The sequence below is a fragment of the Molothrus aeneus genome, chromosome 4 (assembly GCF_037042795.1).
Source record: "Molothrus aeneus isolate 106 chromosome 4, BPBGC_Maene_1.0, whole genome shotgun sequence".
Lineage (NCBI taxonomy): Eukaryota > Metazoa > Chordata > Aves > Passeriformes > Icteridae > Molothrus > Molothrus aeneus.
In genome coordinates, this window is record NC_089649.1 from 65637748 (window position 1) to 65652611 (window position 14864).

General features: G+C 44.6%; 1 protein-coding gene across 3 annotated transcripts in view; it reads right to left on the minus strand.

The window, feature by feature from the left end:
• Nucleotides 1–14864, minus strand: part of FGFR3 (fibroblast growth factor receptor 3) — a 55209-nt gene that overhangs the window by 12329 nt on the left and 28016 nt on the right. For all 3 annotated transcript variants that reach the window (XM_066548731.1, XM_066548730.1, XM_066548728.1), the window contains exons 4-7: nt 11285–11454; nt 6448–6571; nt 5842–6032; nt 1178–1322 (exon numbers count right to left, since the gene is read on the minus strand). In XM_066548731.1, coding sequence (XP_066404828.1) covers nt 1178–1322; nt 5842–6032; nt 6448–6571; nt 11285–11454 — 630 coding nt within the window. The remainder of the gene's footprint in view (nt 1–1177; nt 1323–5841; nt 6033–6447; nt 6572–11284; nt 11455–14864) is intronic.

The window sequence follows — 14864 nt, forward strand, 5'->3', positions numbered from 1 at the left end:
CAGATCAGCTATTACAGAGCTGGCAAATAAACAGGAAAGATGAGCAGATCCCACTGGCAGCAGGGTCGGGCATGGAGGAGACCTTCTCAAGCCCCAGTAAAAGTGATTCCATCCAAATCACCCGCACAGATAAAGTCAAGATTAGAAATGCCAAAGTTCCCTGCTCCTAAACACATCCTGAGATGGATGCGTTGTGAGATGGACCCAAATGTGGTCTATGACTGGGTAAATCAAAGTGGGCTCTTTAAGATTTTGGGTGCCTTTTTAGTAGGTGGGTATTGAACATACTCAAGGTTTGCTTCTGCACTGCCTGCAAGGCACAGCACATATGAGGTTCAATGTGAATATTGCTCGTACTTCCCTAGACCATGCTCAAGCCTGCCCTGCAGCCAGAGGCAGATTCAGCAGGTGAAGGGGCAGCACAGCCTCATTCCCCCTTTTGCAGAACAGCTCTCTCTGTTGCACATTCTGTGCTGGCTTCATTGTCAGTAAGAGCTTTGCACATGAAAGGACCACAAAATTGAGGTCACTCTGGCCTCGGGTTTCAAGCCCACTGCAGCTTTCATCGATCCCAGCTGGAGCAGGCAGCATGCAATGCCCCTGGGAGCCAGGACTCCTGTGCTCTGCCTACAGATGACTCTCCTTGACCTTCTGTTTGAGATCGCTATCTTGGCCTGCTCATCCGTGAAGTGGAAATAATGCTACAGGCAGGGAAGGGTGTGCTCACACCAGACACTTATGCATCTAATTTTAGGTTAAGATATGAGGTCAGACAGAAAGGATCCTTCATAAGATGATCCACAGTTCATGCCCAATTTAGGTGTCCTGGATCATCTGATGGGGAGGTTTTCTTCTCCCACTGTCAGTGTAAGAAGACAAAGCTCCTTATTTTGGCACTTAACAACCCTAGCAAAGAGGCTGTGAATACCTCCCTGTTATTAGACAGAAAAAGATTCTGTGCATTTTACTGTATCATTACTGCAATAATTTAAATTTTGAGATTCAATGCAAAAAGAGTCAGCTGCAAGTATGCAACAGGGGTCTGCAGCAAATCCCAGAGAAGAGACTTCCCTGGAAAACGCCCCTGCTCCAAGCAAGGGGCAGCCTCCGGGAACTTGGCATTTCCAAAGCAAAACATCCTGGAGAGGGAGGGAGAGGCCAGCACAGAAGGAAATACCTGGTAGCACCGTCAGCCAAGCAGAGTGATGTGAGAACCCAATAGAATTCCCTGCGAGACAAGTATATTCCCCAGCATCCTCAAAAGTAACATTTCGCAAGTACAGAATCTCTAGCTCCTTATCCGTTGTGTTAACACCTGCCGTCTAGGGGGAAAAAAAACACACACATATAGAAAGAGGGAAAACAGAGAATAAGCCACATTCCCAGCAAGTGTGAGGACACCACAGGCAAATTTCAAAAGCAGATTGATTAAGGTGTTTTTTTTTTATTATTTTCCAATGGCCCATCTTCCGCATTTATTTATTCATTCCCCTCTGCAACCTGTAGTCAAAAGCAAAAAAAAAAAAAAAAAAGTTCCCTTCACCAGGTTCTTACTCTGTCCCACTAAAGAAGCATGCAAGCAAAAGCATCCAAATGAAAAATTGCCCCCACAATATGACTGACTTTGGGTTAGTGAGGTGAGTACAGGGGTGGGGAAAGAGATGGGAAATGAGGACGGACAGAAAGAAAGAGGAAAGGAGGGGAGATGTAGTGGGGAAAGATTCAAGTGCTGATCAGAGGAATATATGAACATTATAGTTCATGAGTTCATTGAAAATACAGCATTCTAGAGTTTTTTAGAATTTCTTCAGTGGGCATCTCAAATCCATATATTGATTACACAGACCTTGACACTGCAGTAGAAATCTGGCTGATAACCAGAGGGTGCCTGTAAGGAACTTTCCTGCAGTGGCACTAAATAATACAGCAGTCAACCCTCTAGGCTGGAGTCATACCCTAGAGCCCATGAGGTTGGTTCTCCCCTCTAGTTAACATGTTTGCTTGCATGAGCCAATGTTGATATTTATTTCTCCATTACTTCTCCAAAGCACAAAACTGATTTTGTAGGTGAAAACTCAAAACAGTTTGGTTTTCCAGAGCTTGGAACGTCACAGGTCATTAACATGCAATTCTGTTATCAGCACTCAATTGTAAAGAAAGGAAAGGAATAAAAGTATGAAAAGTTGATAGGAAAATTTGACAGTCATTTTATTGTGGGAATTTTTCCATGGCAATTGCTGTATAGGCGTTACAGTCTTGTAAAAAAAAATTAGCAAGAAAATAAGATAAAGCCATTCAGCGTCAGTTGACAGGGTATAATACAAAATGAATAGTAATTTTAATCACTAGATTCTTAAAAATGTTATAGCTCATTCTTGCAGTTGCCAGGGCCTTGGGACAGAGTCTGTGGTTTACCTGGTTTTGGTTTGCGAATGTGGAGCCAAAATGGCTTTTCGGCTATGCCTACGAAATTGTTGGCTCTACACAGATATTCTCCTTCATCTTGTTCTGTCACATTGAACAGATTTAGGTTAGCATCGGCTTCAGCGTTTTTACTGATCCAAGACTGCAGGAATAGACAGAAACCTGAACTTCAGTAAACCAAACAATAGCTGCATGGCACCTACATCAGCTAGGCTCGACTGTGCACGGCTGTGGTGACATCCCCGGCTCACCCTGGGCTGACACACCTCACCCAGCACCTGGGTGGTGAAAAGAAGCTGCCTTTGGCCCCCAAACCACATGCAGGTGAGCTCCCTTCCCTTCACACATGCCATTTCTTTGTAAAAACAGACCAGTTTGCCCCTTCTCCATCTGACAGCACTCAAAGGCCCCACGGTTTCTGAATAACTCCACACACAGGAGCACCAGAGAGAGGGCTTAAAGCAGAGATTTGTGTTTGCATCCCGGCTCAGCAAATACTGTTTCAATTATCAGATTCCAAAATAGAATTTGGAAACAAAATATAAGCAGTGGCGGTCTGAAACTCGCTGCTGACTTTGCCTTTCAGAAATTAGCTGTAATTTTTTCCACTGCTTATAGGAGCCTCTTTACTAAATAAAGTGGTGTATATAAATCAAACAAACTTCAGACTTTTAAGCAATGGGTTTATTTCTCTTCTTCTATGCTGCCACAACAGCACACCAGCTTTTTCCCTAAACACTAAACAGTTGTTTTTATTTTGGCTGAAAATGCATAACTGTTTTAAGTGGCCTCAGAAGAAGCTTCAGTTCTGGAAATGAAAATAAAGCAAATGTCTTCTCTGTTTTGGTCTTACACTCTCCAGCCCAGGCTTGATGCCTTTCATTTCCAAGCCTGATCCTGCCAATATGACTTGCAGCTCATTAAAATCATCGGGGCAGCCAGCTCTGATAGGTTATTAGGAACTGAACCCAGAAGAGGCACCAGAGAGGAGCCCCAGGGTCCATGTCTGATGACAAACACCACCAGTTTTGACCTGAGCTCATCTCCAAGGCTTATGTGCAAGTCTGTCTGCCCTGACTAGTGGGGAAACGTGCCTGCCTGCTGTTGCTGCCTTGTTTATAATTAAACCAGGCATGTTTCAATGCAGAATGTACTATTTAGCTTTTGACAAAGCTTGGGCACAGTCCCCCTCTGTAACTGGAATGCATTTAGTGCTCTTCTGCAAAGAAAAAGGGGTTTTCTTTGATCACAAATTAGCTCAGGCTTTCAGGAACTGATGCAGGTGATGGCTTGGTTTTGTCAGGCTGTTTAAAAAATGGTTTGAAAGTACAGCATTCAACTTATCCATCTGGACTTGGGTGGGGCTTGACACCCCCTCAACCTCCCCTTTAGATGTAGGGGGGGGGAATTTCACATGCTGGGCACCTCTCTGTCTCCCTTGCTGTGATGGAGATTGGGATATTCCCCACACTTCAACTGCCCCATAGCAGCTCCTACGCTCCACAAAATCTCCTGAAAGCAGGAGGGAAGGGCAGGCTGATAAAAAAGCCTTATCTCCCTGCAAGCAGCAGAGCACAGGGCAGGAGAGAGCAGTTCTGTGGGCAGGGGGGCTGTTAACAGCACCCTGCTCCTGCCAGGATGCTGGAGCAAGGCAGCAGCACTGCATGGCATGAGGGAAACAACTCCATAACACCAATGGACAGCCCTGAGACCACAGCAAGATCATTTTATCAGATCTTTACATATAAAAAACAAGCACACCACATTTAAAAAGGCAAAGAAAAAAAAAAATCCCTGCAAAGCTGGGCCTGACACAGCTCTGTGGAGGCCCAGGACTGGCGCACAAAAGATGCATCCCAAAATGGAAATGCTCCGTGCCCCAGCGCTGATGCCGGCATTAACACAATTCAAAGCATTCCTGATTAACCAGAAGTAGTAAATAGACGTGTGCTGGTCCTATTCAGCAAAAAAACATAAAACCAAACAAAACTTGTGCTTTCAAATGCCTGCCTGTGCTCCCCTTCGAGGAATGCGGAGCCTTTGCCATCCACAGAAGAGAAGGTATTTGGCAATTCTAATTACCTACCCACCCCGGTGCCGCTCCAACTTAATTTTAAAACACTATTTATAAGGACTATTTATATGTTCTTTGCCACAGCAAAGCAAAATGGGGGCTTGTGCTTGTGACACAAGGCACTGTTCACAGCCGCTTTGCAAACTTCCAAAAGGTAGCACTTTATCCCACAGGGACCACACACGGAGCTCAGAGACTATATGAGATGGCATGTGACACAACCAGCTATTCAGAGCTTGGTGCTGGGCTGTGAAACCAGGGGGAAATTCAAATATGCATAATTCAAACACATTTGGAGAGGTGGCGAGGAATAAAAAGTTTTCTAAGCTCGCGAGAAGCACATGTTGCCAGTCCTGAAGAACTGTCTCCAACCATTTCTTCCAACCAATCTGTTATTTCAATCTGTGTAATTATTTCCAGGGTCTCTGGCTTTTATTATAATGTATCTGGCTGCGTTACAGTTTTGTAGATACTGTCTGATAAGTGGTGGTTGTTTTTTTTTAAACTTCATACAAAGAGAAGAAGGGTGTGTGCAGCAGGATGTGCACAGGGAATGTCCACACACAGGACAGCCTCAGCTTGAAGCTGCAGACACAAAATCTGCTTTCAGCACTAACTGCAGAGCCAGAAAAACTCTATTTGGCCCTATATATTTTAATAAACACCACCACATGATGCCTTTAATTATTTTTTTTAAGTATTTTAGAAGTTCAATGTGCTCCTCACTCCCTGTTCCCTGCTATTATATTTACATTGGTTGAGGGGAACCAAATCACCTGGCTTTGTTATGGCTGTAATCTGAAAGTTGCCTTTCAAGAAAGCATTTTAGCAAAGTAAAGTCTTGCTATGTACTTTTTGCTCAATTAAAAAAAAAAAAAAGGCTTTTCTGAGCATTGATAATAGCAATGTTCACAAATTTAGTGTCTGGAACAAGATTATGTTGGCTCTCAGGTGCTGGTAGTCCAGCATTACTTGGTATGTGCATGCTGCAATGTGCTTACTTGGAAAAGGAAGAATGTGTTTTAGTTGGGAGACTTTTATTTTAATAAACCCTGAAAATACTTCCATTGAAGCTGTAAAAAAAAAAGGGTATTTTTACTATTTTGGGTCAAATGCAATCTGACAGCTCTTTCATTATGTTGCATTTCTCACAATTGCCTCAGCTCTTACAACTTTGCTTATCTGTGCCACCACAGTAGTATTGTTATCTCTGGCAAAGAGAAGAGTTTGGAATATCGATTTCAGGACATTTTTGCTGTATCCCCTCCAAAAAGAAGAGTAATCCACTGGGCAGGCTTACAGAAGGACTGCCCTGAGGGTGAGAAGGAGGAGCATGTACCAACCTTCAGCACTGTGACATAGGGGGTTCCATCGGGTCCGTATTTGCTGCCATTGACTTCCACGTGTTTCAGCCACTGGATGTGAGGCTGGGCATCGCTGTAGACCTTGCAGTGAAACTCCACATTGCTCCCCACCACCACAGTCTGGTTGGCAGGGAGCCCTGCTTGCAGGATTGGTCGGTGGGGTGACCTTTCTGAAAAACAGAAAAGAGGGGAAATCCTAATTTACTTGTCTTACTTTTCCCCCAGCAAGTATTCTCTGAAACGTTAATCTTCTGGCTTTTCAGGGGAAAGGGTACAAATTAGGGTGGCCTGATCACTGCTCTACCCAGGGCTTCTCAAGCCAGACAGGGAAAGACCACCTGGGAAGGGAGGTGGCATTACAGCCCTCCCATTCCTTCTCTGGGCCCTATGCAGACCCACTAAGTAATTTACTGATCACAGATGTGAGGCCGAATTGTTGGCCAAAAATAAGCTTCTTGTTGGTTTTAGAAGACACAAAATCCAACACCTTGGGAAAGAAACCAAGTGCCTGCTTCCCATCTCCTATCAGGCAGCTATTCCACAGGGCCACAGATGAGCTGTTGAGGGAAAGCAGTGGGATCTCACCTAGCACATCAAGCTGGTAGGTGTGCCTAATGTTGCCATATTTGTTCTCCACGACGCAGGTGTAATTCCCTCGGTCTGACGGCACAACGCTCTCCATCACCAGGCTCCACTGCTGGTGTCGCAGCTGGGAGAGGAAATCAAAACATCAGGACCTTGCAAACCAATGAAAAATCATTGAGCTTCCACACACTCGGACCCCAGAGGAAGCCTGAACATCACAAGGACCCGTTTACAAGGGTAATTAAATGAAAAGGAAAAAGTTTTTGACAGAAAGAGCCATGAAGTTCTGGAATGGTCTGCCCGGGAGGTGGTGGAATCACCAGCCCTGGATGTGTTTAAAGAAAGACTGAATGTGGCACTTGATGCCATGGTTTAGTTGAGGTGTTAGGGCATGGGTTGGACTCGATGGTCTTTAAGATCTCTTCCAATCCAGTGATTCTGTGAATTCTGTCAAGTCTTAGTGAGAAAAGGCATTAAGACCAACGCAAAAAATGATGCAACACAATGTAACACATTGAGATTTCAATAGGGACTTATATGTTTCCACAATAATCACAATAACAAAGCTAGCTGACAACTGAATGTGGCATCTCCCACTAGAATAATGACTTCAGCAGGCATAATATAGGATCTATATTTTATGTATTTTATATGTTTTAATATTCTGATCTATATTTTAAAATGTGTGCACTATGAGGCAACAGATTACGGCATTTGTCTGAACAGAAACAGGTTTCTCCAACTGAGTTAGTCCCCTAAATTCCCTCTCAAAAACAGGAGCAATCATGTCCAGCCTCAATCCGGTCCCTAGGACGCTTGGCCAGCCCTTCTATTTTGGCACCAAGTTTTATACTAGTTGGTTTTCTGGTTTTTTATACTAGTTGGTTTTCTGGATGTGGCTCATGTCCAGAGTTGATGGTGGTTCAGTAGCAGAAGGGAAAGCACAGCCCCTACCTCCACCCTGACCTGCTGCCCTGTGATCTCAGCTAGAACGTTTATTTCTAATGATTAGAAAGGAAATAATGGATATGGAAAGCAAATCTTGAATTAATACAGAAAGCAACCAACAGTAACAAAGATGACTTCAGGGTGCATAGAGTATGAAAGCTCTCCAAATCTCTGGATATTAATTTGATGCCTTCTGCCGCCCAAAGCAGAACATTTAACTTTATTAAACGTTTTGAAGGTGACCCCAAGGACATAGAAATAGGAGATTTACAATAATGCTGCACTATAGAATGTCAAGGGCTGATGGAAAAAAACAAGGGTGTAATTGCTCCTGGAGATTTCTTGCTGCAGCAGGTGAACTCAAATATGAAGTCATTTAACCTCTTTTGCTACACATAAATTGCATCCACATGCTTTCCCTAAGAGGGCCAAGTTGCAATCAAAGCCAGAACTTTGCAAAGAGCAGATTTAAAACCATAGGAGACGAGACAGCTTAGTTGCAAGATAAGCAAGCAAATGTCATTTTAACAATTTGTAGACCTCTACAGCTCTGAAAACAGCATTGCTGAGCACCCCATTTTTCAGAGAACGCTGAATATGGCATTTGTTTTCATTTTAGAGTATGGGTAACAGGAGGCTGTGGCCAAACATTTTGTACAGACATCTCAGCTGTGGCAGATGTCTGGTCAGCTCTGACTGCACCTCTGCCCACCCAGGATGGCACAAATGGAGGAGCTCAATGAAGGAGCAGAACCAACGTCTCACCTTTTGAAAAGCAACATCCCCCTTGCTGCATCTCTGTAACAGTGTAGAAACTGCAGAGTAAGAGAAGCTCTGAGAACAGAGCCTGGACCCTGAGCCCACAGCTGAACACACCAGACTGTCACAGAAGTTTCAATGCAAATTTGTGGCTGCTCAGTGGCTCATTTCCATACTGGCTTGTCTCATAGTTGTGTCTAAAGCTTCCTTACATCCTCTTTTCAGCATTGCAAAATGTTTGCATCTGGAACTCCCAGAAGCTACTCCAAGGAAATTGGGCTCCAGACACATGGATGACTCCCTAGTCTGACCTATATCCTAAAACTAGGTCCAAATTAGGTGTTTTACAAAGAATGCACTTTTAAAGACACTTTTATGACACTTTCAAAAACTTCTCTTCGCCGGGTTTGTGATGGGAACTTTGTACTCTGAATAGAGAAGAACCTGGGGGCACAGACTCATGGGGCAGAACTTGTTTGGAAACTTAGGAAGACATTTTTAGTTTTGAAAGCCTTTGGCAAAAGATAGTAATTCTCATGTTAGGATAGTCACTGCACTCGATAAAACACTAGAAACATGAAGTGACTTAGCACAGGCATTAATCAAGTGGGTGAGATACTGGAAATCCCTCTGGTTTATTTGGTGTTGTCATTCTTGGCTCCTTGTGAAACAAACATTTACAGACACACTTGGAACCTCGTGTTTGCCAGACTGGTATGCAAGTCAGTGCAATGGTCTGGGGAAGGGATAATCCTCCATCTCCCCTCCCCCTCAATCTTCCCTTCTAGGGTCATTTAACACACACAGGCTTACAATATTAGAGATTCCAACACGGATTTAACCATTAATGCTCTTTGGGAAACTTCATATGATAAGTCATATGAATTTCTTTCCTTTACCAGTTAAGGATGAACTGTAACAAAACCAGGTTATCCTGCCCATCATGTTTTCAACACTCGCCCTTCTCTCTTGCAGGGTTTACACTGGCCAGTCACACGGGTCTAAATGCCATGTGCAAGGGGCAGATGTGGAAGAGTGGTCAGCTTTCATTTGCTGACAACTGACTTCTCACAATCAACATTAAAAGTCTTTCACACACTGAAAACAAGTGAGAACATTCCCGGCTCAAGGATTTCTGGGTTAAGACCAGATCTCAAGATGAAGCAAGCCAACCAAACTCTGCCAGATCTGGATCTTGCCCATTCTTTTCAAGCTGCCTAATCCTGTTATGAAGTTAAGTTGTAACAGGGAATTTAAATCTTAAATACATGAGATACCGAGCAAGTTTTCAATCCCCTTTTCTGGTTCAAATCTCAGCTGATATCTATCAGTATATTTATACTGGATGAGATTTACACTAGATTACTTATATCTAACTGTGGCTCATGACCAAAAGCAAGCAAATAAAGGAAGGAAAATTACAGAGAAAGATGTCTTTATATCAAGAATGGGACAAAGAACTACACCTAGACAGAGAGCTTAAACCAATCTTCCTGTAATTGTCCTGACATTGCCTTCAATAGCTCTTTTAGGCATTGACTTGTTGGTGGAAGGTGCCCCCAGAGAAACAAAGCACAGCGATGCCAAAGACTCACTACTGTGTTTCAGAGGATGAAACGTGTCAATTTAAACTCAAAGATAGATTAAAACTACTGGAAAGTGGCTAGGGGAATTGCTTTCAGCTTCAGATTTATTTTTTTTTCCTGCAGGCATAATTTAGTGCAGCTGATGTGACACAGTTTGGTAAAAAGCCTCTGGAATGGCGCAGGCAAGGCTGAAAACACTTCAGGATGATCCTTACAGCCTGCAATTAGTAAAAGATGCTCGTGCTTTGTGAATGTCATCTGCTGAAGAGCAGTTTACCCCCAGGAGCTCCCTCCCCACTTCTTTACCCTCCATGGCTTTTCAGAAGATCCAAACCTGAGCGTGTTCTCAGCCTCATCCAGACTGGAGCAGGGACAGGACTGAGGAAGGAGCTTTAAAGGCTTCACTGAAGCCATCACAAAAGGCTCTTTCAGGAACAGGTCTGAGCTAACAGGAAAGAAACAGCCCAGAACTGTGGGGAGGGGGGACTTTTTTTGAATCCTTCTCTGGTTTCTGGAGCATGGCACACTTTGCACTCCCAGTCCCCTTTCAAAACACTACGGATGTGGCAGGCATCAGCACACAGCTATTCCAAGCTCTGATGAAGGTGCCTTCCTACAAGGCACCTTCTCTCCTTAGCAGCAGAATCCAGGGATATGTCAGGGCTGGGAGAGTGCAGACAGAAGTTGCTGCTCAAGAGTCCTTCCTGCTATGATGATTTTGCTATAATGAGCTATAGCAGTTTTATTGTCCCCAAATAAAACCAGAAAAAAGAGCTGGACCGTGACCTCAAGGGGACAAAGTAATAACAACAGCAGCAAAATGTGAGAAAAGCTGATTTTCCTTTTAAAATCCTGCCATAATTCATCATAAAAAGTAGCACAGAGACTTCTGGCTAATTAAATAATTTGACTGCAGTGGAGTTTTGTGTCCCTGAGCTCTATCTGTAAACATGAGCCAGAGCATTTTCCAGAACACCTCATGGTAGAAAGGAAGCAGGAAGAAGAAAGCAGCCAAGGAGCAGATGCTATTACTCTGGCTACAAGGGAATCCAACACTTGACCAAGGGTCAGTGATTTATACCACAAGAATGTTAATGACTACCAGCTCGATGATCCAGCTCTTTGGTGAGGTCTTTCCTATACCTTCAAAGGACACTGAATAGGTTTTCTTTGAGGGTGGGAGCAGCTATGGCTTGGTCCAACACATCTCAGTGCACTGGGCTCATCTCCAGAAATTAGGACAGAAGTTTCTGCTCCTGCTTTTTCATCCCTGTTCACAATGCAACCATAAACCCAGCCCCATTTTTACCTACGCCCTGAATGACCACTATAGACAAACTCAGAGGGAATTAGTCTTTGATCCCAAAGGACAGCAGTCCTTTTTAACACTTTTGGTGCCAAGCAATTCCTAAGAGTGCAAGAACCACCTTCATTTCTACACATTCATGACAGTGCTCTTAAAACCACTCATGTTAATCACCGCACAATACAATCTTCTAGTTGGCAGAAATAACAAAAACCTGAGATCCAAACCAAGACCTTACCTTAATGCCCCCAATCCTGTGCTCCCCTTTGAACTCCTTGCCATTTTTCAGCCAGTAGATGGAAGGGGTTGGGTTTCCACCCGCCGGACATCGGAAGCGAACGGTGTTGGCGGCGGGAACCGCCAGCAGCTTCTTCTCCATCTTATCTGGCCGGGTCCAGAAGGGGACACCTGAGAAAGGAAAAACCAAGATGAACAGGTCCCTTTCTGCAGCAGAGGATATCAGCTGGTGAGCAGATGCATTTGAGGAGTCTTTGGCATGTGCAGATTGACAGTTAAATTGCTACCTGCTGCCGTTAAGATAAATGACACAGAAATGCTTTCCAGCTAAATGACTCTCATTGACATAGAGAGGGTGTTTGCATTTCAGTTTTGTGATGAAAGGTTCATGACCAGGTTCTTGTCTTGGTAATGCCAGTATAAATCTAAAGTGGCTCCTTTTAAATCAACAAGTAGAGTTATCCCAGATCAGGATGAGAATCTGGCCTCAGTGTGTAAAAAGATACAGATGTACCTCTGGGACATTAGTAGCCAAGAAGCATAAACAGCAGAAAGATGTTAGAACTGTAAAAGAATGTTGATGGGCCAGCAAGGGAGCAGACAAAACGTATGAGCTGAGTGCACTGGAAAATGTTCCTCCTCAGTGAGTACAAATGTAGTGTAGCCTCCTTAAGGGAAGGAAAGAAAAAAACGTGCCAGTGCCAAACTGGTTTATCGTGTTTATGTTCTTCAAGTACAAGTGATTTTAGTTTTAAAGATTCATGTTACCTTTGAACAGGGATAAATTTTAAAACACCAGTGTTAGCATGAGATACTTTTTATAATCTGCCTCAAGTACAGCTACGTTCCTTGGCTGTGTTACAAACATTACATATTAACTCCAAATTAAGGCAGCAGCAGCGGCAAACTCATTATGCTGGGAAGAAAGAAAAAGTTTTTTTAAAAAAAGTCTCCCAAGCTTTCAATTTCTGCTTAAGGCAACACTGCATAGCTGCACATGCTGTGTTTCCCCTGCCACACCAGGGCCACATCCAGCCCCCCAGATCTGTGCTCCACACCAAGGGCAAAGGGAGATGGGGGCAGGCAGTGTCTGGGCTGCAAAACAGCAGGAAGGAGGGCAAGGAGTGTAAATGGCATCTCCTCCAGTTGGGCAGGAAAAACTCACAGACATGGAGCACCTGTTGCAGAGGTACGTGTGCTTCTGGCCAAGACAAACTGAAGGCACTGGTTCTCCAAGAACTGCCTTGGAGAACATGACAGCCACCAAAGCTGTTGGGACAGCCTTGCTGCAGCCTCTCCTGCCGTGGTGACAATGCCCAGAAACACCAGCCAGCATCACAGCCTCATCTCAGTGCTACTCTGAAGCCCCTGTAATTCCCTGCTTGATGACAAGCATGTACAACGTTTTCCCTCTTGTTGCATCCCTTTGAGATGCATGAGAGCATCTCATGCTGTTCCAGCACTCCCTATCCCTGATGCATTTGGCTGCATGGTACCCATCCCATTACAACTCCACTAAGTCACATTGACCCCACCTTGGCTTAGGTCCCCAGGGTCCTACCCATGCAGGCTCCCTGCTGCATTCCAGCTCCAAGGACGTTGCAGGGAAGGTCATACAGCTCAGCCAAGGCAATCCATGCGCCCATTGGTTTTTAGCACTTGCCAACACTCTCCCCATGTTTCCTCCACCTTGCAAAGTCCACGAGGAACTGGATGCCAGGAGCTCCATCCAGAATGCCCCTCCATGTGCTAGAGACAGCCCCACTGGGCACACCTCATGTCCCTTCTGCTTCCCCAGCTCTGCAGTGGGATGGCTGGACACAGGTGCCTCAGTAACACCATCTCAGGGAGGGAAATCCAGTACTGAGGGTTTGCCTGTGCCCTCAGCCTGCCTTGCACAACAGAGTGATGCTATCAGAGCCAGCCCCACGGATCAGAGGGATCTGCGCTCACACATCCCGCGTACGCCTCATGTTTCAAATAACGAAACTGCTTAAGGCCCTTTTCTTGCCAGGATCCTGCAGGAGCATGGCTGGCACAAACAACAGCAAAAGGAGGAATCCCCGCAATTCCCATGGCCCTGGAAAATCCCAGCCACAAACTTTGCTGTGAACACACAGCACATCTAGAAGGCCTGAAGTAGTGCATGATAAAGTGAGCTAAAATGGGACATCATGCAGCCATCTACTGTTCCAGATGGCAGAACTGCACAAAAATGGGGAATATTCAAAAAAACATTAGAACAGAGGGTGCAACCATTAAGGAATGGGTCTTGATGGTGAAAGGATGATGCTGTCATAGCATGAAGGAAGGGCAGAGACCAAACAAAGACTGGGTAAATCCCCAGGCAGCAGCAGGGGAGTGAATGCAGAGGACACTTGGGGTGGTGTTGGGAAGGCTGGAGAGAAGAGGGCTCCAGAAACCCATGTTGGTCCTTGGTTTTTGACACCTGGGCCATTTTCTGGCCAAATGGCTCCTTTTGGCAACACACCTTTATTTTCTGGGGATGTTAAAAAAGGTTAACAGCGCTACAGGGGAGAGGTATGGCAAAGGCCAAGCAGGGATGGAAAAGTCCCTTTTTGCCACCACCACAGAGGGCAGCCAAATAACCTGTCCTGTTGTTTGATTAACATACCTGCCCACAAGAAATCCCATTTTATGTTGTTGGTGACAATCATCTAGGTACAGAGGTGTAATTACATCACATGGTCAGGATCAGGTTCCTCCTTTTGCTTTTTGGGGCTCTTTCCTTTTACACAACATCTGCATGTGCTGCAGGGTGACATTTTATCACATTTTTTCATTCAAAAGATGAGTTTGAATCTCACAGGAGATCCATCAATCCATTGGCTGCAAATGCAGTCACTGAAGCCAAGGGGGATTTTGCTATCAGACATCAGAGAGGAGCAAGATGGAGCCCAGGAAAGTTTCCAGCTGAGGATATTCTCCATATGGAGCAAAGGCAGGATTCACTCCTGCCTGCTGCAATTAGACACCACTTCTTCCCTGAGTGCTTTCCCTCATTTCAGTGCTCTTCTGTAAGATTCAGGGCTTGCCAGGGCTGGGCACCCCTGGATTATTGTGCCAAGACTCAAACAGGGCAATGCTCTCAAGTCAAACTGGAACTGGAAGAAAGCGTCTACACATTGAAAACAGTGCCTTTGTTCTCACTTGCAGGAGCAGCGAACAAAACATCCCTGCTTTTGCTTTGCTCTGCCCTCTGAGTCCCTTCATTACCACTTTTTAAGGGCCTGAAAATGTTGCTAACTCTTCTTTTCAAGCAAAGCTTGCAAAGCTCCAGAGAGTTTTGGGAGCGCGAAAAGAGGAAGGATGAAAGACAGGAAAATTTTCTAGACTAGCTCTCTGCAAATTAATTACTAGCAATGGTTTTGCATGTGCAGGTGTGGAAAAAAAAAGGGACCCCCAAACATTATCACCAGCCCTTTCCCATCATCAAACACTAAGCCTGACGGTCCGTTTTGTTCGTCAAAGACACCGGCCACCCATCCAACTGGAATGACCAATTAAAAAAAACCTGAGAGCAATACTTGGAATAATTAATACAGCCAAGCACTCATTTA